The sequence below is a fragment of the Eriocheir sinensis genome, chromosome 7 (genome assembly GCF_024679095.1).
Source record: "Eriocheir sinensis breed Jianghai 21 chromosome 7, ASM2467909v1, whole genome shotgun sequence".
Taxonomy (NCBI): Eukaryota; Metazoa; Arthropoda; class Malacostraca; order Decapoda; family Varunidae; genus Eriocheir; species Eriocheir sinensis.
Window position 1 is genome coordinate 22,365,028 of NC_066515.1, and position 24,968 is coordinate 22,389,995.

The 24,968-nt window shown below is 45.7% G+C and overlaps 1 protein-coding gene across 3 annotated transcripts in view; it reads right to left on the bottom strand.

The window, feature by feature from the left end:
• The window catches only part of LOC126994829 (transcription factor AP-2-epsilon-like), a 183,602-nt gene that overhangs the window by 6,906 nt on the left and 151,728 nt on the right, over positions 1-24,968 (bottom strand). For all 3 annotated transcript variants that reach the window (XM_050854103.1, XM_050854108.1, XM_050854113.1), the window contains exon 8: positions 11,295-11,413. In XM_050854103.1, the coding sequence (XP_050710060.1) occupies positions 11,295-11,413 (119 nt within the window). The remainder of the gene's footprint in view (positions 1-11,294; positions 11,414-24,968) is intronic.

A 24,968-nucleotide genomic window follows, 5' to 3' on the forward strand; every position in this document is an offset into this window, starting at 1 on the left:
CAACCCATTCATCCGTTCATCCATCTGTCTAATCATCAAGCCATCCATCAGTCTGTCTCTCTATTCATTAAGTCAGTCAGCACATCCACGAATCACATACCAGATTATATACCCACTCATTCATACCCCAACCCGTTCCTTTACCCATTGAACTTATCCATTCAGTCATCCACCTTGTCAACCTATAACTGACTCCTCCATTCATCCTACCGTAGCCCGTCCTCTCACCCAGCCACCCAGCATCCACCCCACCCTCCCTCCCACCCAGCCTGCCAGCCATCCCTTCATCCACCAGCCACCCGTCCGCCAGCCTATGCCACCCGACACCCTGCTGGCCGCGCCCCTGGCTGTTGATAGATATTAAAGGCTGAAGTGTTTCCGCAGTGACGTGTTCCGACCCTCCCGGCCACTCAGGTGTATAGCATTACCTCGGTTATTACAGGTGCACACACACACACACACACACACACACACACACACACACACACACACACACGTTATATTTCTGTCTACCTCTTTGTCTGTTCTCCCTTTTTCTCTTTTTCACATGATTTATACGTTCTCTCTCTCTCTCTCTCTCTCTCTCTCTCTCTCTCTCTCTCTCTCTCTCTCTCTCTCTCTCTCTCTCTCTCTCTCTCTCTCTCTCTCTCTCTCTCTCTCTCTCTCTCTCTCTCTCTCTCTCTCTCTGTACCTAACACTTTTTATTGCGTGCATAGCTTGTCAGCACTCGCCCTCTCTCTCTCGCATCCTGTCGTCCTTGCTCACACACACACACACACACACACGCACAGGTAAATAGAGATAGAACTGACGACCACGGAAGAGGGAAACAGAGGGACAAATATAGGCAGGGAAGAGGCAAGGAGGAGATGGAGGGAAAGGTGGAGGGAAGGGAGAGAGATATGGAGGGAGGGAAGGGAAGTCAGGCAAGATGGAGGAAAGGGATGGAGAGATGGGTATAAGGAAGGGAGGCATGAAGGGAAGAATGAAAGATGCAGGAGAGAAGGGAAAGAAGAGCTGGAGGGAATTGTATAGATAAGGATGGAGAGAGGAAGAAAAGCAGGGAAGGGGAGGGAAGGAAGGACGAAGGGAGGAAATGGTTGAATGGAAGGGTGAAGGGAAGGGAGATTGCCGATATGGAAAGGAGAAGGAGGTAGAGAGAGAGGGATGAAAGGAGTAAAGGGAAGAGAGAGATCTGGGATGGAAAGGAGAGGGAGGGAGAAAGGGAGGGATGAAAGGGTTGAAGGGTAGAGAATCTGGAGAGAAGGGAGGTAACTGGGATGGAATGGAGAGAAAGGGAGTGATGAAATAGCTGAAGGGAAGAGAATATGGAGGGAAGAGAGAGAGAGAGAGAGATCTGGGATGGAAAGGAGAGGGAGGGAGAAAGGGAGGGATGAAAGAGTTGAAGAATAGTGGATCTGGAGGGAAGGGAGGTAGACGGGATGGAAAGGAGAGAAAGGGATGGATGAAAGTGCTGAAGGGGAGAGAATATGGAGGGAAGGGCGCAGGGAAGGGAGGTAGCTGGGATGGAAAGGATGAAGGGCGGGGGGGGGGGGGGGGTAAGGGATGACACCTTTTACAGTAATTAACTTTTGAGCCGCGTTTTTCACTCCCGCGATGAAAGGTAAAAACATTGAGCGTGAACTTTCGGGCGACAGGTGACAGGTGGGAAGCCGGCCAGGTAGCGCGCACACACACACACACACACACACACACACACACACAGATATGATCACACAACTTATTAACGCTCGAATCAATCTCTCTCTCTCTCTCTCTCTCTCTCTCTCTCTCTCTCTCTCTCTCTCTCTCTCGACTTATTTACGCATGAATACATTTTTTTCTCTCTAAATCAAAGGATATGGCCGAGTGGTTTTCTGGCTAATTCATTGACTGACTGGCTGGGTGACTGGCTCGATGACCGACTTGCTTTTTGGTTAACTGTCTAACTGGACATATATCTTTCTGACGTGGTGACTGACTAATATGATGGCTTTCTGACAGGCTGTATACATGACTAAGAGCTTATTGAATGGCTGAGGGGGTAATTCGTTTCTGATTGACTGGCTGACTTGTTGACTGACTGGCTAAGTGACTGGTTTGTGGGGTATGTTGATGTGTGGTTGAGCAGGTAACTGTCTAAAGGTCAGACTGAATGACAGACTTGGCTGTAAAATATGCGAATGACTAGGTTGGTAGGTAGGCAGGTAGATAGAAAGTTGAGTGATTAAGTTATGTAAAGTTGGGGGCATACGCTATACTTGCGCGTGGCTACGGTGCTCATTTACGTCGCATAGGCCCTTGAGCCTGTGGTGGGAGGAATCCATCACCCCGGGACACAGGGCCAGTGTGACATCCGGGTTTCCACAGTTTACCTTTCCCAGGTTTCCCCAGGTACACATTTATCTACCAGCCCGAAAGGGAGGAGGAACAGCTGGGTGAGCTGGACGTCAACTATCCGGGACGGGATTCGAACCCGAGCCCGCGGATTCATAACTAGACACGCTAGTCACTGCACCACGGAAGCACAATGTGACAAAAAATGGACTTATCTCCAATTTTCGTTTCATTAACTGCGAAAACGACACGAAGAAAAATCGCGATTCTGGGAACGGAAAACGCGTTGCAATTTTACAGCAAAAAACACAGCTCAGTGAGAACAGCATTGTCCTCGAATCAACATCACAGAAAAAAGCAACGACCACTTTTTAACTCTAATATCCAGTTGTACAAGCCAGGCGTTCAAAGGCTTGTCCAGAGGCGCTTTATCATTGATGGTGTGATTTATTTCGTGGCTTAACAGGTAGGAAATAACACCTGCATTTTTCATCTTCATAATTACAGGTGAAGCCCTCTTGATAAGGAGCAGGTAGGGGAGGGGAGGGGGGAGGGGGAGGGATTGAGTCTGATCCGGGAGAAAGGGAGGGAGTGGAAGGGGAGGAGGGAGGGGAGGGAGTCGAGAGAGTGAGGGGGCAGAGTGATATATAGAGGTTGAAGAGAAGGTATGGAAAAGAGAATGAATGAGGAAGAGGAGTGAGAAACAGAAAAAAACGAGGGGAAAAGAGGAGAGATAGAGAGGTGGAGAATAGGAAGGAGAGAGAGAGAGAGAGAGAGAGAGAGAGAGAGAGAGAGAGAGAGAGAGAGAGAGAGAGAGAGAGAGAGAGAGAGAGAGAGAGAGAATGGAGAAGGAAAGATGGAAGAGGGGAAGGAGGAAAGTGAAGAGGAAGAAAGATTTGCGAAAGGAAAGGAAGCGATAGAGAGAAGGAAGAGAGCTGTGAGACGGGAAGAGGAGAATAATGGGAAAGGGAGAGGGAGGGAGAGAGCAAGGATAGACGGGGGAAAGAGGGGCAAAGGGAAGGGGGGATAGAGGGGGGAGGGGGGGAAGCAGCGGTGTACTCGCGTTTATTCACCAGACAACAAAATCCGCAATGCTATATTAATCTGCCGCGTTTTGATGTAATTAGTTTTTTTCCAGCGTTGGTGATACACGTTATAAAAAAAAAAGTACCGTCTGTTCTACTACGAGTCTCACACCTGTTAATTGTTACGTTCCCTGCTGCAGTCTTAACCCGTACGCTGCAAATGGCACGGATTTGGCCTTCACTGGTAGCCTGGTAACATCGAGTCCCAGGTCTTTCTCTGCCTCTGTGGTGGATAGTGGAGTGTTTCCCATGTGGTATTGGTATGCTGGATTTCCCCTCCCACGGTGCATGACTTTACATTTTTCCTCATTGAGTTGTAGCAGACACTTTTTGTTCCATCTCTGTAGTTTGGTGATGTCTTCTTGTAGGAAATCCACAGTCAAGGGGTTAAGATTTCCGTTTTGCTCTTTCCTTCATGTGACTATCCATTTATAACTCTTCTTACGTATTCCCTTCCATCATACCCCTCCTGTCCTCTCCTCTTTCCCCCTTCACTTTTTTATTCTTTCTCCTCCATTCTCGTCCATTATCCTCAATCCATCCCCTCCCTTACCCTTTTCATCATCTCCAAGCCCGTCTTCGACCATCTCTTCTATACCCTCTTCTTCCACCCTCACAACTCTTCATGTTTCCTTCCCCAACCATCTCATGTCTCTTCCTCATCTTTAATATAATAGTTAAATATATATATAAAAAAATCACTTCGTTTCGTCTCTGGTATAAGACTCTAACATGGTCAATTATATATATTTCTTTTTACAATAGTTTCCGGTTCAGTTTGAGATTACCCGGATATATTTTCTTTTATATACATCTCGTTATGAATACCTCCATTGTGCGTCCCGTGTAGCATATGGCTCTACTCTGCCTCTGTTATAAAACCTCTATTGATGCGTCTGTGATAAAGAAAGTCTCTCCGCTACGAGTTCAATAGAGGAGTCAGGGATGTTTTCTTCCTTTATACTCTTCCTTGTACTGTGAGTGTTGGTTTATTTCTGCTGACGGGGGGAAGGGGGGAAGAGAGAGAGAGAGAGAGAGAGAGAGAGAGAGAGAGAGAGAGAGAGAGAGAGAGAGAGAGAGAGAGAGAGAGAGAGAGAGAGAGAGAGAGAGAGAGAGAGTGTGTAGCTCCAGTGGATGCCTCGGGATCCGCCTTGAGCATTCTTCTGTATTTTTTTCAGTAATTCCACTCGAAACATCATTATATTACACACACACACACACACACACACACACACACACACACACACACACACACACACACACACACACACACACACACATAGCCTGGGGGTCGGTGTTGGTGGCCGAATGACCTGCGATTTGACGTTTCTCTTGTGAATTCATCAAGTTATTTGTTGTTGTCTTCTTTCTTTCTTACCCTTTCTCTCTCTCTCTCTCTCTCTCTCTCTCTCTCTCTCTCTCTCTCTCTCTCTCTCTCTCTCTCTCTCTCTCTCATTTCTTTTATTCGCGTCTTCTTGTTTTTCCTCATGATAATTTTCTTGTTCACATTCAGGTTCATCGTCTGTGATTACTTTTAATACTTCCTGCGTCTTTTTTTTATACTTTGCTAATGTTCGTCTAATATTTTACTTTCTAACTCCTTCCCTTTATAGTTCTATGAGATTTTGTGAGTTTCCCTCGTGGTTAGATTTTCTTTACATGTTTCCGTCGTTTCCGTCTTGATATCGTTAAGTTTATTACGTTATTTGACTCATCGTCCATTAATTACGCAAAATCACTTTTCTCCTTCACATTTTCTCGCAGTAGTCTTCTTTGCTTCTTGAACTCGTATCCTCTTTTTATCTGTACATTCGAGCAAGTCTTTTACTCTTCGCTTTAATCTCACTGCATATTTATTTTTTTCCATCTTGTATTCTTCCCGTAGTAAAATCTCTATATTTCCCTCACATTTTCTCGCAGTAGTTTTCTTCATGAACTCGTATCCTCTTTTTATCTGTACAGTCGAGCAAGTCTTTTACTCTTCGCTTTAATCTCACTGCATATTTATTTTTTCCCATCTTGTATTCTTCTTCCCGTTTTCATATCTGCTTTCCGGTTCTCCTTTGTCTGGCATTATTATGTATATTACTTTCGATGGCGCGGCGTGGGCTCTCATCAGCGCCTTGCGTGTCGGGCGGGAAACGGGTTTGTTGTGATTGACAGCTGGATGCGTTGCGGCCGTAAGAAAACACTGGGAAATACTCTCGCCAATATTACACTGCTGCTTAAGTCCCCCTGAGGAAACATGAGGCTTCGTCCGTATGGTGTGGGTTATAATCCTCGCCAACAGAAAAGGTTGAAAAAAAGTGCGAATGAGGGAAAAAAAAATCACTGAGAAAAAGCAAGGCGCTGTGGAAAAGGTGAGAACAAGGTGCGAGTTATTTCCAGCGATTGTAGACATTTGAAAAAACACAAATGAAAGAAAAGAAATATGATGAAAACCGTGAGAATAAAAGAAAATGTAAACATGGGTCCGCTATTAATTTAAGCGAATGTACGTAGCTGTTTGAAATGCATGGGAAAACGTGAAAAGAGATAAAGGGAACAAAAATGTGTGATAACTCGGGTGCTCAAGGCGATACATATATATATTCTTACTTAAAGCTTGTGATATGACTTCCTGGAGTGTTGTTTCTCATGTGTTGTGTTGCTTGAGTGTTCCGTGTGTGTGTTGCGGGTTGAGGGAACGTATGCGTGTGTGTGTGTGTGTGTGTGTGTGTGTGTGTTTACTGTCTGGCACCGCTGTACAAATTGTTATCTTGTAATTTTAATGATGCTAATTACTTTTTTTGTGCTAATGTTTGTACCATCACCCTCTCTACTTCTACTACTACTACTACTACTACTATCACCATCACCACCACCAATACTACGATCAAAATCACATCTGATCCGATCCCTCACGCAGGTGTCCACACTTCAAACTCTGCCCCACACGCTGGCAACACGAGCCAAACACTAGCCATGGCAATATAACAAAGTGGGGGAAGGGCAGGGCCGGACAGAGGAGGAGGAGGAGGAGGAGGGGGAGGGGGATGGAAAGGGATTTGCCACGCTATATGGACAGGTCTTCATATCCGCTGCGAGGAGAGAGTACTTGTGTCTACTTGTTACTTCCTCTCACCCTCCTGTCTCCCCTCCCCCCCCTTTCTCTCTCTCTCTCTCTCTCTCTCTCTCTCTCTCTCTCTCTCTCTCTCTCTCTCTCGTGTCCTCGTCTTTACACTGTCTCATATTAGCTTCTCGTGTGTCGTCCTTAGTGAGTGTGTTGAGAGAGAGAGAGAGAGAGAGAGAGAGAGAGAGAGAGAGAGAGAGAGAGAGAGAGAGAGAGAGTAATAACATCCATTGGGTCAGTCCTCGCAACACAATAATTCACCACAGTAACACACCGCCATGACCTTTACTTGTTCATCCTCTATTCTAACTATTTCAGAACCCCACAAGATCATCGCCACAACATCAACCCAAAAACAACAACAAGAACAACCTAACAACGTCACTCATTCCTTCAACTAACGTATATATTTTCACCTCATTCACTAACTATCTCACTAGTGCAGAATATTACTATCACTTAATATTCTCCCCTATTATCATCATATCTCCACTCATGTATACCTTTTCCTCTCACTTCTTAGCTTCTCATCATCCTTCTTCCTGCCATCGTCACTCCTTAACACTCCCACCTTAGCGTTCATTTGAATTTCAGTATAAATCTTCAATACGAGTCATTTACCGTCACCTTCATCGCCCCCGCCAATACCCTCATTTCAGTTTATCTTCAGCATGAGTTTTAGCTTTTTCTTGACGTGTATAAATCATCCTCGTTCTCACAGGGCCGGGTTGTTTCAGTTTAAGTCTTGAGAGTGAGTCTCAGCGCCCTTTTGTTGTCGGTAAATGCACCTTCGACGCCTCCGAGTCACCCCGGTTCTCTGAGGGCTGCATGGTGGAGCGGCCGTCACCGAGGCGTAATGACGGTCACTGGTTAATGTGGCTCTTCCCCTTGTAATTTGGCTCCTCTTTTGGCGCGGACTCCATTATCTCCGGCGTGCGAGGCTGGAGTCAAGAGGTCACTCCTGCGATGACTCTGCCGATTGTCCTTAAGAGTTTAGGTGGACTGACACTTGGGCGCCGCCTGACTGAAGGGAACATGCAGGCGTTGTTGTGTTTGGCTTCTGCCCCTCTTTACACCTCACCACCCTCACCTGATTGTTCTCGCTCCATAATTTCCTCACTCCCTTCGCTCCTCCAGAAGGTAGAAGACTCAGGTATAACATGTAAGATAGAATGGCCCACGTTTCTCCCTTGATATTATTCTTTTGAAGCTTCAGTGACGGTGATTGATACTTAAACTCCTCCTGCCGTTTTCACTAGTCACGGCTAACGGCGGGCAGGGAACCGGAATATGCCCAATAAACATACACAACAGACAGGCGTATGAGCTAGTAAGTGGGAAATATTAAGCGAGACGATGTAAATGAACACGACAAAGGTTCCTTCCCTGTGCCCCGGAGACCTCAAGGCCGCCTAGGTAAGAGCCGCCATTTCAGCCCCGCCGTAGAGGGTTTATGGCGGCTTTGATGGTGGCCCAGAATATCAGCGGAACAGAGGAGTGAAGGAAGGAGTGAAGCAAGACGCAGCGGAAGCCTTGTGTCGCGCTGGGCCGAGGCGTGAGGGAGGGAGGAAGGGTGGAGGGGCTCGCGGCGCCCTGCCCGGGATAAATATACTCGCCCTGGCGGAGGAATGCACGCCGGCTACTGGATTTACTCTTTGGTCGCGACTTGCACGTCTCCCCCGCCCACGCGCACGACCTGGCTCCTGGTCCCGCCCTGCAAGCATGCCCACGCCTCCCTCCTCCCACACGCCCTCAGACATTAGCCGCGCCGCCCCTCCCACCCGACACGACCGCCTGACCCGCAGCGTCGGGCGGTGGCTGGGCGGGAGGAGCCACTGCCTGTCGGGAGGACGGCTGCGGCGGACCGGTCCAGGTGGGGGCCGGGTCGGGCACAGGGAATCTGTAATTACCAGGCCACGGAGAGTTGTTCCTGGCACGCACACCTCCACCGCCGCCGCCACCACCACTACCACTACCATCTCGGCCACCACCTAAACCACCTTGCCACCACTACCACTACTACTACTACCACTACTACTACACCATTACCACCACTACGACTACCACTACATCCACCTCCACCTATACCGCCGCCACCACCACCACCATCTCGGCCACCACCTAAACCACCTTGCCACCACTACTACTACTACTACTCCACCATTACCACCACTACGACTACCACTACATCCACCTCCACCTGTACCGCCGCACCACCAACACCCTATCCCCACTTTCCACTATATACTGTAGCACCACCACTTTTATGTACTACCTCCACCACCTGCAGCCATCCTCACCACAGCCCTACCCCCCTCCCTTACCACACACCGCAGGCCTCCACTCCACACCATTACCATACCGCCATCACCATTACCACCATTATCACATACCTTCTCTTGACCTTAACACCACCGCCACATCACCATCTTCACCACCACCATCACAACCCCTTCAGCATCCCTACCACCATCACTACCACTATCCCCATCACCATCACCACTATCTTTATTTTCCTCCCATCTACGCACGTATATAATGTTTTTTTTACTTTTTTTTTCCAGGGGAGTTTTTTAGTGACCCCAAACTACCTGTAAGAACGCCAGGAACTACTACGGTTACACCTGACACACACACACACACACACACACACACACACACACACACACACACACACACACACACACACACACACGGCCTCGTTATTACATCTCCTTATAAAGCTTGTGGATGAGGCATTGATATTTTGCTCCCCTGACAGCCTCCGTAACTCCAGGCTAACAAATGTCGTATGTCTTTTTTTCTTTTCTTTTTTGTTATTTGCTTTGCGGGAGTGGCATCAGCAAGATTTTCCAGCTATTCACTTGTATTACTTTTTTTTTTTTGCTCCTAAGACCTTGGCGAAGCGACTTTAATCTCGTGCAAAAAATAATTGAGAAAGAAAATGCGAGTCCGTTCAATTCTAACGCATTTTTTTTTATAATTGTTTATCGGCGCTTCTTGAATAACTACAAATACAATGTTGCTGTGGCTGAGGGAAGTGAATGACTTTATGTATTTATTCATTCAGTACCACGCGGCGTAGTGAATAATTGACTCCCTGAATCGTAGTAAACATCATATTGTACCGCCCACAGCCCTCTCACTAATACTCTTTCATCTCCTGACAGGGCGACTGAATGGCTCGGAGGGTGACAGATCGGCGGAGGCTGTACACGGAAGACGCAAGTTGGTGGCGTGTGACAGCTCGGAAAAATGAATAAGTCTACAAGTGAAGTGATTAGTTAAAGTAAAGTATCACTAGCCCCATGTTTGTAGTGGATGTCGAGGAGTGAACCAATCACAAAGAAGAAAAAAACAAGGCAGTGAGTGAAGAGGTATTCTGTAAGGCGAGTAAAAGATATAAAGTAAAAACTAAGGTGATCGGTGCGCCACTAACATTCTAACGAGTATCCAAAAATGGGTGGTGAGAAAAAGTGCTATACGCTGCCACTGAGGTGTGAAGAGACACCCCTGAAAGCCAAACATGCTTACACAACATCACCATTTGAAGTGTAAATGAAAGGCTGTCACATGTCTCGTCTCGTGCAGGTGAAACAAGACATTCTGACGAGTGAACAAGATGAAAAGGACGAAAAACCCCCATGAACAAGTGCTGCTCAGCGTTTCCTACTCCATAAGATAAAGCAAACCTCCAATAAAGTGAAAAAAAGCGAATAGCACCACACTAAAACGTCCTAAACCACACACACTACAGCGCCTGGAAACCCGTACACGTGGAGAAGTAGCAAAACAAGTTGGAAAGTTTCGTTTAGTCGGCGCAACATCTGTGGTCATATGCCGGAGAGAGACAGAAGGAGAAGGAATTATAGGAGAAGGGACACAACCCCCGATTAATACCCATTCACTGCTGGGTGGACAGGGGCGTAGGGTATCGGGAGAAGTAGCAAGGAGCGTCGGACAGAGGGGGGCGTCGCGTGGGGACTGCCGCAAGTACGAGGTCCAGCCACACCCGGGCAAGCCAGACGAGGGATCCAGGCCATGGGAGCGAAGGAAGGCCCGCTGGCGAGGCTCCGGGTGTGGGCTGGATGCTCTGAACCCCCACTGTGCTCTTAACGCGGCGTCCACACCCTCTGTTCGACGGCCCCTTCATTTCTCGGCCTCCTCCTGCCGCCCCTATACGCCATCATACCTCTTACTGCTGCAATTTATCCGCCGCCGCCATTGTAGCCACTGCCGCCATTGTAGCCACTGCCGCCTTCTCTACTTTCACCATCACCACCACCACTACCACCACCACCACCACCACCGAGTAATTATGGAGATCCGACTCAACAGATATTAATGTAGGTTGTCAGTATTATCATCGTTATTATTTATTCTGTTATATGATTTATTACTGTTATTACTGTTATTACTGTTATTATTATTATTATTATTATTATTATTATTATTATTATTATTATTATTAGTTGTAGTAGTAGTAGTTGTGGTCAAATTCATGTTTTTCATATACTTGTTTCCTTCATTTTCTCATGTCTTCTCTGCCCCCTCCCTCTTATTCTCCTCCCTGTATTACCAACTTCCTCTACGAAAATAACATCAACTGCGTTTCACAGAATAAACACTAGATAAACACACAAAGAGCTCAATCAAAGACATAGATCAAAACGATAGTACTCCCACTCACACTCACACCCACACCCACACCCACCCACACCCACACCCACACCCACCCACACACACACACACACACGTACCTTCGACGAGGGACGTGAGGAGGGTGACGTTGGCTGCCTTTCTCCGGCCTGCTGGTAGGTTGAGTCCGATCTTTTCGAGTTTGTCCCGTAGGATGCGCCCGCCGTTCTTACTCTTGGCTCTGGAAAGAAGGAAGGCGGACATGAAGACTCACATAAAGCACTCAAAAGGGCTGAATAGTCTTAACATATGTTACTGTAAACGGGGAAGTCTAAGTAATATGGTTATAAAATCAATGTTCGAAATAATATAAGAAAATGAACAAATAATCTCTTACTAGACTGCTGACTGGTAAATTTTTAATACCAGGTGATAAACTCTGTACATATATAATGGAATACAGGGAAAATGTGTTATTGTTCAAGCCATATAGTTATACAATAGTTATATTTCATAAAGTTCTAGAAAGGTGAAAAACGGATACACAGACTCACACGAGCCAGTGAAAAGGTTATCATATCATGCCATATGACATAATCCTGACATACATTACATAATCTCTGGAAAACGTGGCAAAAATCTGATAATTACACTTCAAATTTTATGAGGTAAAGCTTTTATCACTACATACAAATTGTTTCATTAGCGTTCTTGCATGGTAATGAATCCCTGGAGCTTTTTTTGAAATAATATTTCAAAGAGACGTATTTTAATAGAAAGTAGGTGAAATAATGACACAATATTATATAGGAAAATACATAACACCCATATATAAGAAAATACATAAGACTCAAATTACGTACACATGCCCTATGTATACCAGGCAGCCATGTATAGGTGTGTGCGCGACGACAGGTTCAATATATATTTTTTTCACATGCAAGGTCGTGCGTTCATTGTTGCGTATGCGTACTCTATTTTTTTCCGTATGCATAAAAAAGAAACTAGAAAAAAGGCTTCCAATATTTCCACGGGGATTCGAAATAAATTGAAATGGAATAAACAATAAAAATACATGTGCAGTGAATTCAGAGTAACAATCTGTTGTGCTCTGTTGTTGAATAAAACGAGAGAGAGAGAGAGAGAGAGAGAGAGAGAGAGAGAGAGAGAGAGAGAGAGAGAGAGAGAGAGAGAGAGAGAGAGAGAGAGAGAGAGAGAGAGAGAGAGAGAGAGAGAGAGAGAGAGAGAGAGAGAGAGAGAGAGAGAGGATAAAAATGGAGATACAGGTATAGAAAAACAACTAGAAAATAATGGATGCCTGATGGTGCGGTTCAGGGAAAGGAAGAGAAAAGAAAAAGAATGCACCAGACGGCTTAAGTGAGATGAATGGCTGTGAGTCTTTGTGTCTGTATCAGTGACAAAAGGAAGCGGGGAAAGAGAGGGAAGAAGAAAGGAAGGAAGGAAAAAAAGAATGAATGAAACAACAAAAATGATGCTATACAGATTGAAACATTTTTTGAACACGAATATCACTTAAAATTGCCTACCTTTTTACGAACTTACCGACATTCCTACCTACTTACCTACCTACATACATACTTACACAATATTATTTTTACATACCAAAGCTTATGAGCAAGACATAAAATCATACCTGCTATAAATAATGGGGCAAGAGGCGACGGTATTATTTGTCAGTCAATGATGTGATTAATTATATTACCACACACACACACACACACACACACACACACACACACACACACACACACACACACACACACACACACACACACCGGTTTTCTTCACCCATCAACCTCATCTTATACTTCAAACTCCCTTAAGTATTCGCGGGACATCATCTGACTTTTGTGCATCCAAGTTGAAAATCTATTACCACGAACATAATCGAGCCACAGGTGTTATTTTTCCCTTGTTATTATCTTCAGGTGACAGGTGCTCTCATAGGTAAAGGGGGAGGACGATCTCAGGGAAGGGAACCGCCAGGTGAGATGGAGACAGGTGACCATGGAGGGGAGAAGGTAGGAAGGAGGGCAAAAGGGGGTGGGAGAGGAGGGTGACTGAGGGAAGGAAAGGGAAGTGATGGAGTAGGGGGAAAGAGATGAAGGGGTAGTGGAGGGTAGGGAGGGAAGGAGCGTAAAGAAGGGAGAGAGTAATGAGGGAACAGATGGAGGAGGAAGGGGAGGAAAAAATGAGATGAAGGAGGAACGAGGTAAGGAAATGAAGTAAGGAGGAAGATTGAGAGAGAGAGAGAGAGAGAGAGAGAGAGAGAGAGAGAGAGAGAGAGAGAGAGAGAGAGAGAGAGAGAGAGAGAGAGAGAGAGAGAGAGAGAGAGAGAATGACACGACACAAAATCCGGTCATCATTGTCTTCCAACTACTTGATTACACGCCCAATGCCTCGGCCACGCCCCTTTGTGCCTCCCGAGTGAGCCGGAGCCACATCGCGTCCCTTCTGCGGCTCACAAAATTAATGAATGCAGTGGAGGATGAGGCGTTGCAGCGGCGGAGTAACTCATGGCTCACTTTAACATCCCTCTCAAGTTTTATGTAAGTACGCCCTAAAAAAAAAACGTTTCCTCCTCTTTACCAACTCCGACGAGAGGAGGAAAAAGAAACGTTACGGTCATTTCGCTCAACCGTTTTCATTATTATTATTACCAGTGCGATTATTATTACTATTATTATCATTATTATTACACCCGTCTCCCTCGCTTTGCATATGGTTAAGGTGTTTTTACTTCTCTCTGACGTAACTATATGACTACGGGTGATTATGGAGGGGAAGGCGAGGGCTGGAAGGAAGGAAGGGAGGGAGGGAGAAGGGAGGGAAAGGGAGTATTACACAATGAGTGGCTGGAGGGAGGAGTAGGGGAGGTAATAGGGACTTAGAAGAGGTATGAAGGAGGAGGAGGAGGAGGAGGAGGGGGGAGGGAGGGGAGAAAAAGTGTGAAGGATATTAAACATTGGAGGGAGGAGGCAAGAGATGAGTAGGAAAGTGGAGGGGAAGTGGATAGGTAAGAGGAAGGGGGAAGGTGGATGAAGGAAAAAAGAGGAAGGGAGGAAGAGAGGAGGGGAAAAGAGCCTAGGAGGAGAAGAAGGAAAAATAGTGAGAGTGGAGGTGGAGGGAAAAATAAATGGAGGGAGGGAAGACTGGCAGTGGAGGAGGAGGAGGAGGAGAGGAGGGAGGAAAGGAGTAAAAAAAAGAAGAGTACTGGAAAAAGGAGAACATGAAAAAAGTGGAAATAAGAGTACTGAGGTAGATGGATAGGAGAAAAAGAAGAGGAGGAGGAGGAGGAGGATTACAACCGAGACAAGTAGCAAGAAGATCAGACAAAAGAAAAAGAAAAAAAAAAAGAGGAAGAGGAAGCAGGAGAATGAGATACAAACGAGAGAGGAAAAAAAAAACAGGAAAAGAAGCATGGAGGAGGAGGAGGAGGAGGAGGAGGAGGAGGAGGATTACAACCGAGACAAGTAGCAAGAAGATCAGACAAAAGAAGAGAAAGAAAAAAAGAGGAAGAGGAAGCAGGAGAATGAGATACAAACGAGAGAGGAAAAAAAAACAACAGGAGAAGAAGCATGGAGGAGGAGGAGGAGGAGGAGGAGATGAAGAAGAGGAAAGAGGCAGATGAAGAGATGAAGAAGCAGATGGAGAAGTAGGAGAAGGCGAAGGAGGCAGAAGGAAGATGAGGAGACGGAGAAGAAGAAGCAGGAGGAGGAGGAGGAGGAGGGAGAGGGACAGCAGGAGGCGAAGGAGTAGGAGGAGGACGAGGCGAAGGAGAAGGAGGAGGAAGGCGAAGCGTCATAAACAAAGGACGTCACCATTACTAGCCGTGAATGCCCCTTCGGTTGATTTATGGAGCCGAGGCGCCGTGGAATGTACACACCTCCATCACCGTGTGTGTGTGTGTGTGTGTGTGTGTGTGTGTGTGTGTGTGTGTGTGTTTGGCTTTATCACCTGCAGCAATACACATCTGTTTTTCCATATAGGCAAATACAACTACAAAATGAAATATACATCCAGATAAAGCGATAGATAGATATTGGTGATAGATATATGGGTAGAGATGGACAGATACATAGATGAGTGGATAGATAGATGGATAGATAGACATTTTATTGACCACTGCTCATATGTTATCCATTAAAGCCACACACACACACACACACACACACACACACACACACACACACACACACACACACCTGTACAACTTTTCCAGCTTCACGACGCCTAATATGTAAAACGGGGAACATGATGTGGTCACTAAAAGCTAAGATATAAAAAAAAAACTCCAGATATTTGCGTAGAAGAACGAAACTAACCTGAAGGAATTAATTCGTGTGTGTGTGTGTGTGTGTGTGTGTGTGTGTGTGTGTGTGTGTGTGTACTGACAGCTCACTCACTTCTAAAGGATGAATCACACTTCTTCAAGGACAAAAAATAACTCAATAGGAAGGGAATCAGTGCTTTGTTCCTTTCCCTTTTTTGCGTTAAAGGAATAGAGAGCGAAGAGACTCAATCCCTTTTATAAGTCACCTTGAATGCTATTGGGAGGCTGTTTGCGGGGTCACCACTTTAATTATAGGGTAGCTAATGTCTTTTTCTCTCCTACTTTTTTTTCTTTAAGTTCGCGATGAAAAATACAGCAGGATTTATCACCACGCCAAGGAGAAAGCTGGTCGATCTGCTCTGCTCCTCTCCTCTCTCCCCTCTCATCTCATCTTCTCTCTCCCTTCTCTCCCTCCCTCCCTCCACCAATGATAGACCTTCACTGGTAGCAATTATCGTAACACTCGAGTGGGGGAAAGAGAGCAGTTATGTGGTTGTCTGAGAGGAGGAGGAAGAGGAGGAGGAGGAGGATATGAGATTACACCAGAAAAGGAAAGAGGAGTAAGATCTGGAAAAAAAAAGTTACTGAATTATGTAAGAAGAAAAAGTAGAAGAAGCAGAAGAAGAAGAAGGAAGTGTGATAATGCAAAGAAGATTAAAGAGGAAGAAGAGACAAGGGAGGAGAGATAGGAAGACTTGAAGGAGGAAAGAGAATGATATGCAGGTTTAAAAGAAGAATGGAGGAGGAAAACGACTAAGAGAAGAAGGAGTAGGAAGGAGGAGGAGGAGGAGGAGACAATTATGTGGAACGAAATGATTTAGCTCAAGATGGAGTCTGAAGGAGCGGACAAGAGGAGTTGGAGAAACAGTAAATGAAGAAGGAAAGGAAAATAAATTGAAAAGAAAAGAAAACGAAGAAGAAGAAGAAGAAGAAGAAGAAGAAGAAGAAGAAGAAGAAGAAGAAGAAGAAGAAGAAGAAGATAAAATGGCAAGTAATAGTCGGATATGCAAAGAAAGAAAAAAAATAGCAGAGAGAGAGAGAGAGAGAGAGAGAGAGAGAGAGAGAGAGAGAGAGAGAGAGAGAGAGAGAGAGAGAGAGAGAGAGAGAGAGAGAGAGAACGGTGGGAAGGGATCATAGCGTGCAGTGGGCAACTCTGCAAAAGGTCACAGGTGTCGGGGCGGGAAGGTAATACTCCATTTCCTGTGGGAGGAGGAGGAGGGGGAGGAGGAGGAGGAGGAGGAAGGGGGGGAGGAGGAGTTTTCCAGTGTCCAGCATCATCTTCATTCCTCCTTTTTGCTTCTTTGTCCTCCTCCTCCTTTCAATGACTTCCTCTCTTCCCTTGTAATCCTGTTATTTTGTCTTTCTCTTTTTCCCCCTTCTCCTCCTCCTCCTCCATCTCTTCCTGCTCCTCCTCCTCCTTCTATTCCTGCTGTTTCTCCCCGTCCCTTCCTCCTGTTCCTCTTTTTTTTGTTTATTCTTCCTCTTCCTCTTTCTCCTCCTTCTCTTCCTGCTCCTCCTCCTCCTCCTCCTCCTATTCCTGCTGTTTCTACCCGTCAGTTCTTCCTGTTCCTCTTTTTTTTTATATTCTTCCTCTTCCTCTTTCTACTCCCTCATTTTATTTATCTCCTACTCTCTTTCCTTCCTCTTCCTCCTCTTGCTTGTAATGTTCCTCCTGTTCCTCTTCTTTCTAGTTATTCTCTTCTTCTTCATTTTTTTTATACCTCTTCATCACTCTTCTTCTCCTCCTCCTTTCTGCTCCCTTATTTTCTTTACTTTATCTCTCCCATTCTCTTTCCTTCCTCTTCCTCCTCTTGCTTGTAATGTTCCTCCTATTCCTCTTCTTTCTATTCATTCTCTTCCTCTCTCTTCTCCATTATCTTTTTATACCTCTTCCTCACTCTTCTCCTCCTCCTCCTCCGCGTTATCTTCCTCCATTGCTGTTATATTATTGTAAAGTCTGTCGTTATAATCTCGTCTTTTTCTTCTATCTCTTTCCCTCCCCCCCTCACTTTTTCCTTCTCCTCCTCCTCCTCCTCCCGCTACTTCTTCACCTCCTCTCTCCTCCTCTCTCTTCTTTCCTCCTTTCCTCCTCCCTTCACACACCTGTCGCACCTCATCTCCTCTTCCGGTGATAGGGAGGAGTGCCCCCCTACCCCCCTCCCTCTACCCCCCTACCCCCCAAAACAGGTGAATATAATGAACTTCGTCTCTGTTATTATTATTATTATTATTATTATTATTATTATTATTATTATTATTATTATTATTATTGTTACTGTGGTTCGTTGTTTACGTGTCAAGACTGTTTGCATGTTCTTTTTTTCTTTCTTCTTAGGTTAGGTTAAGTTAGGTTAGTTTTTTTAATCGTTTCTCTTTTTTTTTTCTTCTTTGTTTTGTTCCTTTTTTTCTCTCATTTCCTTTCCTTCAGGTTTCTCTGTCAACATGGCGCGTCTCTTTTTTTTTTTTTTTATCAAGCCTTTCCCTTTCCTCTCAATCAGCCACATCGATCAGGAAGGTGAGGGAGAGATGGAGGAGAGAGGAAGGGAGGCGAGGTAGAGGGAAGGGGAGCGTTGAGGAAGGGAAGAAGACAAAGGATAAATGGAGGAAGGGAGAAAGAGTGGGGAAGGAAGGGAGGAAATGAGGGAGGGAGAAACACAAGGTCAGAATAACGAGAGAGAGAGAGAGAGAGAGAGAGAGAGAGAGAGAGAGAGAGAGAGAGAGAGAGAGAGAGAGAGAGAGAGAGAGTGGGTATACGCGACCAGAAGACACAATAATAATAATAATAATAATAATAATAATAATAATAATAATAATAATAATAATAATAATAATAATGATAATAATAATAATAGCACTTAGTGACCACAACAAAACCTCATTTAAGCCTCTCAATTAAGTCCTCGAGTTCTCTTACCTGTCCTTCCCCTCAAGCTTACCTAGTCATGCCTACCCACTCCCTTAATTAACCTGTAGGGAAGGGAAGGGAAGGGAGCGGAGGGAAGGAAAGGAAAGGAAAGGAAAGGGAAGAAACACACACACACACACACACACACACACACACACACACACACACACACACACACACACAACGTTAAGAGTGACAAGACCAAGAGCAAATCTCCTTTCACTCCTTTCCCTCCTCCTCCTCCTCCTCCTCTTTTACCCTTTTGTGTTGTGAACGAAGCGGATCCAATTTAAGTACAAAGCCAACTCGACATGGATTCGAACGTGGCCTAAGAATGGGAGAGGTGGTAGGGAGGGAAGGTAGGGAGGGAGGGAGAGGTGGTGAGAGATGGAGAGTTGATGACAGGTAGGGAGGTAGGAAGGTAGATTGATTGTAGGCAGGTTGTAGGTAGGGAGGTAGAGATAAATAGGTAGATGTGAGGAGATAAATGGTGAAATTATTGTTCGCTGAGGCGGGAAGAGAGAGAGAGAGAGAGAGAGAGAGAGAGAGAGAGAGAGAGAGAGAGAGAGAGAGAGAGAGAGAGAGAGAGAGAGAGAGTTACATAAAGCGAAACATGTCAATAACTTAAAGAAAACAACAAAAAAAGCAAAAAAATAGCATACCCCAAAAACCTAACTTAACAGGCCACGATTCCCTTTATACAAGTGAGCTCAGGTAGGGGGTCAAGGGGGTCGTAGTGGGCAGGTAAGCGTGACCTCACACTGACCTGACCTCACCTCACCCTATTTGCGCCGCCAGACTCACACAAACACAGGGACGCAAGAGGTGAAAGCTCCTACCCCCGCCCCCCTCTCACCCCCACCCCCGCCGCCCCTCTCCTCCCCTCTTGGCCAGCACAACAAAAATATTTATAACATGGTCGCCTGGACGTGGACAGCGTTCCTATTCACCGTATTGTGCATATTCGACCGTCTGAATACTAGTGGGATCATTTCCATTACGGTGATATTAATTGATCTGCTTCCGAATTCAAGGCGCGTGAATTCTCTTTCTCATTTCATTTCAGTCATTGCAGTGGTTTCATCTAATGTGCTTTTATTATTTCTGTTGTTAGTTTGTCCATGCTGATGTAAGAACTAGTGCACCGGTTTTTGCATTCAAGGTGTTACTTTCTTGTGTGTGGTTTGTCTTTTATGCTTAATGTTGTCGTCACTTGATTGTTGCATTGCGTTTTTTTTTTTTTGTTATTCCGTATTGCAGTCAAAGCGTCTGTTGATGTAGGGGTCAGGAAAATATGTTATAAGTTGACTGTTAAGCGTTTCTCTCGGTGTCATGAAAGGAAATGAATCTGCTCATCATTTTCCGGATTCTTCTGTTGGCCTTTTTCTGTGCACCTTGTTTCGAAATTTTAGTACATGCATTTTTTTTTTTCGGTTTAGCCTTTCCCCACAAAATCCCGGTGCGGTCTCTCAGCGCCGCGACTAAACTCCTCCTTACGAGTATCAGCGATCAGTGTGTTTGAGACGGATCACACGAGAGGGAAAAACAAGTCATCAATTGTGTACACTTAACCCAAACGTCAACAAGGGGGGAAGTGGAATCGATAGGATCATTCTGGGCCAACGCGTCCAAATCCCCCGCGGGATACGCCGCGGCTCCTCCCTCGCCACGCGGACAAAACAAACACCGCAGAATCCAATTTTCGCCCAACCGCCCCCCTCCCCTGGGGCCGCAATCCCCTGCAGGGCGAGCACAGCTAAAGAAAGTACCACGGCTCGGTGCCTCGTCGCGGGAGCAAAGAAGACAACAAAAGCAAAGAATAAAAGTAAAGAGGGTTTTATTAATTTGTGTTTCAAAACGAATGTAACCAAAGGATGGAGTGGACCTCAATAAAAGGCTGCAGCTCGAGTACCTGGTTGCGAAAAGGAAAGGAAAACGATGGAAGCGAAGGGCAAAATAAATAAGTTGTATTAATTTGTACCTGGACGCGAATGTATGCGTTAGGTAAGGTTGTACAAATTGTTTCAGTGGCTGTTTTATCCCGTTTGTTTATGCTATAAGAAAGAACAAAACGCGTTATGTGTTTGATGGCTCGGAGCGACACTTCCTCCATGTTTTGTGGCGTGTCTTCCTCACTGCTCCACGCTTCCTCCACCTTCCCTTTCACCTCCTCCAGGTAACGCTAGGTGACCCCAAACCACAGTGGCCTTGACCCCCTGGTGCCTCTGTGACCCTTAACCCCACCCGCGACCTTCATCTTGACCCCGAAGTGCCAAGGTCACGCTGGTTCCTTCCGGCAGTTACTCTTTATTCATGTCTCGCTACTTCCTCCTGAAAGCGAGAGTGAGGAAGTCTGCGTCTGGGTCGTTCGTGTTGTTCCGCCTCTTGGAAGTTAATGATTTTCTCGTGCTCCGTAAATCCCTCTGATACTTCTTAATTAACTCATTTCGTTGGTTAATAGAGAGGAGAATCGTGTTCTTTTTTGTTCTTTCTCTTCATAACTCATATTATTTTGTCCGTATTTCTTTCTTGTATTTTTTGTGATTAAGTTTATTTTCTTTCATTGTTGCTATATAACGTACATATTCATGAACTCTATAATACGCAACAAACACCGCACAGTAGAATGCTAGTGGAATTAAAAGGAATGTGTGGAAAAGGTCTTAGTGACGAAAAGAAAATACTCGCTTCGGGATAACAAAGGAATAAGGAAGAGATTCACCGTTTACTAAGCAGTTTAGGGAAAGCCGCGAGTCCTATAAGGAAGAATTCGGTATTTTTTCTTTCTCGCTTAAACACTTTTCTTGGTTTTTCTCCATCTTGCGGGACGGTAAACAGGAAGGGTTGCGAGGAGTGCGGATCATATGTTTGTTTTATGCCTCCTCTACCTCCTCTCCTCTTACTTTTCTCCTGAAGCTGAGGAAGAAGAGGGGGAAAGGTTTTAGCAATGTCTCCTTCCTTCTGTTGCTCTCTTCTCAGCCCCCAAAAAACATAGAGGGGAGAGCAAGCACAAGACGACTTTAGCATTGCCTCAGTTCTTTCATCTTCACTTTCATCCTCGAGTGAGAAAGATCGAAGCAGAACGAGAGGAAAGCTTTTATATATGCGTCTATCCTTCCTCCGCCTCTTAAGACCTCAAAGAAAAGGAAACAAGAGAAAACCTAAGCTAATCCCGACTTGTATTCCGTTCCCGTCTCTACCTTCTCGGAACTGCTGAAAAGAGGAAGAGAACGGAGGGAGCTCATCAACACCTCAGCCTCGCACTTTGAGCCGATTTCACAGTCCAACACAGTGTCTTCGTAACAGCCCGAACCAAATTATAGAATCCCATACAATCCAAAACGGTGAGGTCTTCGATGCCACACTAAATACACAAGACTTTTCCTGTATAGTTTCATCAAATTTGTGAACTTAAATATAAACACTAGACACTATACAAGGACATTTAGAAGGCTCTGGTATTGGTTTGGGAGCTTACTAACCCGTCATGGGGAACTGTGAAACTGGCTCTTTATCTCATCCGTAAACACCAAAGAGGAAACCAGACGCGGATGAGACGAGTCACAGGAGGACATTAGCACCACGACCCGTCCTCCTCCTCCTTCACCTCCTCCTCCTCCTTCTTCATGTCTTTCTCGCCTCCCACACACACACGCGGGGACACACGAAGGATGCGCCGCGTCATCCCAAACACCAGCCAGTCGCGGGACCAGACGGAGCAGCCAAACAAACAGACAAAACGTGTCCGTCTGGAGATGATGGGCCGGGTTGGGGGTGGAGTGGAGATGGGGTAGGGAACAGAACAACGAGATGGTGATGTGACGGTGTTATGATGGAGATGTGAGAGGGATGTGATGGGGTGGGTCAACGTTGTAAGGGGAAGGATGTAGGGGGCTGCTTCCTATAGGGGGTTGTAAGAGGCATGAAAGAGCTAAACGTCATCCTCTTTATTACTTCCTTGTTCTATGTGACCTTGTTTACGTTACCCTCCTCCTCCTCCTCCTCCTCCTCCTCCTCCTCCTGCCATGCACCAGCCACTCCTCAATAGAACACGCCGCAGGGGACACACTACGCCTATTGGAGTGATACACCTGCCGCCCCCGGGGGTCCGCGTCCCCTGGGGGTAATCTACGCCCTGTTGGCCACGTGATGATGTCAATGATTCCTTCACCATCACCACCACCAACAAAAACAAAAATAACAGCATTCCTATTTCTCATCACTCATTATCACTATCACTTTCATCACCATTTCACTATTGTTAGGACTATCATACCAGTCACCATCCTCCTCTTCCTCCTCCTCCTCCTCTTCCTCTTCATCACCATCATCACCTCTATCACCCACTCACCCCGCCGCTGTTATCTTTACAATCTGCTAAAACTCCTATTTCCACTATTTCAGAGCCATTACCGCTATCACCACCTCCATCACTAACTATTATCACCATCACCACCACCACCACCGCTGCCGTCGCCTCGTGGTCAAAACAAATCTAAAACGGCTTTTTTAATGGTTGATTCTACACATACATACATTCATTCTTACATACATTCTTTCTGTGATGAACGATGTGTGTGTGTGTGTGTGCTTTGTTATTGCACTTGAACTTGATGTAAAGGCGTGTTTTATGGAGAGAGCTTAAGTTACATGTGTTTATTTTTTCGGCCAGGTGAGAAGGGATATCTGGCAGTGTTATTTCCCCTTTCTGTAACGCTCTTCAATGTTTCTCTGCCGTGTTTTAGCGTTTCAGAATTACTCGCTTGAATATGAAACGGCGTGGGGAGGAGATATGATGGATGAGAAAAGTGTGTGTGTGTGTGTGTGTGTGTGTGTGTGTGTGTGTGAATGGCGTGGGTGTTAGAAAGGGGGTTTGGAGTGGAGTGGAGTGGAGGTATAAGAGGAGGAGGAGGACGAGGAGGAGGAGGAAGGACACCAACAACCTCCCTCGTCTCACCTGCCGGCCTCACCACCACCTGTTGCCTCATCACCCCTCCCTCCACCTGTCTTCCCTCTCCTAGTCTCTTCCTTCTCCAACACTCCTCCTCCTCCAGCACACAATAACCTCACCCTTCCCCGCACCCTCCACTTAAACGCCTTCATTTTAATAGATTTTTTAAGTACTTCGGGATGTTCAGTCACTGCAAGTCACGTTCAGAATATATCTTAGTGAAAAGTGAAGGATTGTTACCGCGTTTTAATCCCCCCCCCCTCCCTTACCCCCACCATCACTACCACCACCACCAACAACAACAACCGCATCAACAATAACATCAACAACAACAACTATACAGACAAGTGATTCCAAACTTCGAATCTCTCTCTTTTGGAACTGATTCACGTTGTTTCGTTTGCTTCGTCATGCTGCTTCGACATATCTGAAGTCACACACACACCCACTCTCTCTCTCTCTCTCTCTCTCTCTCTCTCTCTCTCGTGTTAACCTGGCATGCATTTTCTTCATCGCTCCATGTTCATCACGCTTTTTTTTATCGCCCATGAGTGTTCTTGCCGAGCGTGTGTCGTCGAGGGCGTTAGTTAGTGTGGCTGTCGTTTGTGTCGGTCGTGGCTTTCGTTGTTTTATTCAGCATTCTCCTATGTTACTCGTGCTGTGTTCGGCCTGAGGGGGATTGCACACATTTTACAGCACGCACCTCGCAATTCCGTCCAGGTTGTAGTAGGAAATGGAGGAGGAGGAGGAGGAGGAGGAGGAGGAGGAGGAAAATAGAAAGGTATGAGCTGGCTAGTGATGGGAAGAACTACAATTACATGCCCTGGGTATTGGATCACTACGTAAGAGCAATGTTAAGGAAGGAGGAGGAGGAGGAGGAGGAGGAGGTGGAGGAAAATAGAAAGGTATGAGCTGGCTAGTGATGGGAAGAACTACAATTACATGCCCTGGGTATTGGATCACTACGTAAGAGCAATGTTGAGGAAGGAGGAGGAGGAGGAGGAAAAAGAGGTAAACGGAAATGAAAGGAAGTAGAAATAAAGGAAATGAAAAAGATGGAAAAGAAGGAACTGAGACACGTATACCAAATTCCAGTGATGTAGAAAATGAAAGGAGAAATAGAAGGAAAAGAACTAATAGCCGGGAAAGATGACGACATAAAAATAATAGCAGAAAGGAAATATCACAACCAGGCGAAGGAAATTACCTGGAAAAATGTTCTCGCGTGTGTGTGGATAAAAAGCTTCGTCCAGGATGAAGAGAAAGAGAACAAAACAAACAAAGGGAAAGAGTAAGAAAGAGGAAGAGAAGGGAGAGAAGAAAAGCAATCACAATCGCTATATGGAGAGCTTGGGATGAAAATGATGGAGAAAGGAAAAATTATGTGGACAGTTATTGCGAGGAAGACTGTAAAAATAGCAAATCAGAGGTCGTTTGGGCGGGGCAGACAGTGGCAATAAGTCAGGAGGAGGAGGAGGAGGAGGAGGAGGAGGATGGGAAAATAGAAGACAAGGAAAAGACGGACGTAAGGAGAAGAGAACGATAGAGTAGAAGGAAAAGGAGATTAAATAGATGGAAAATGAAAA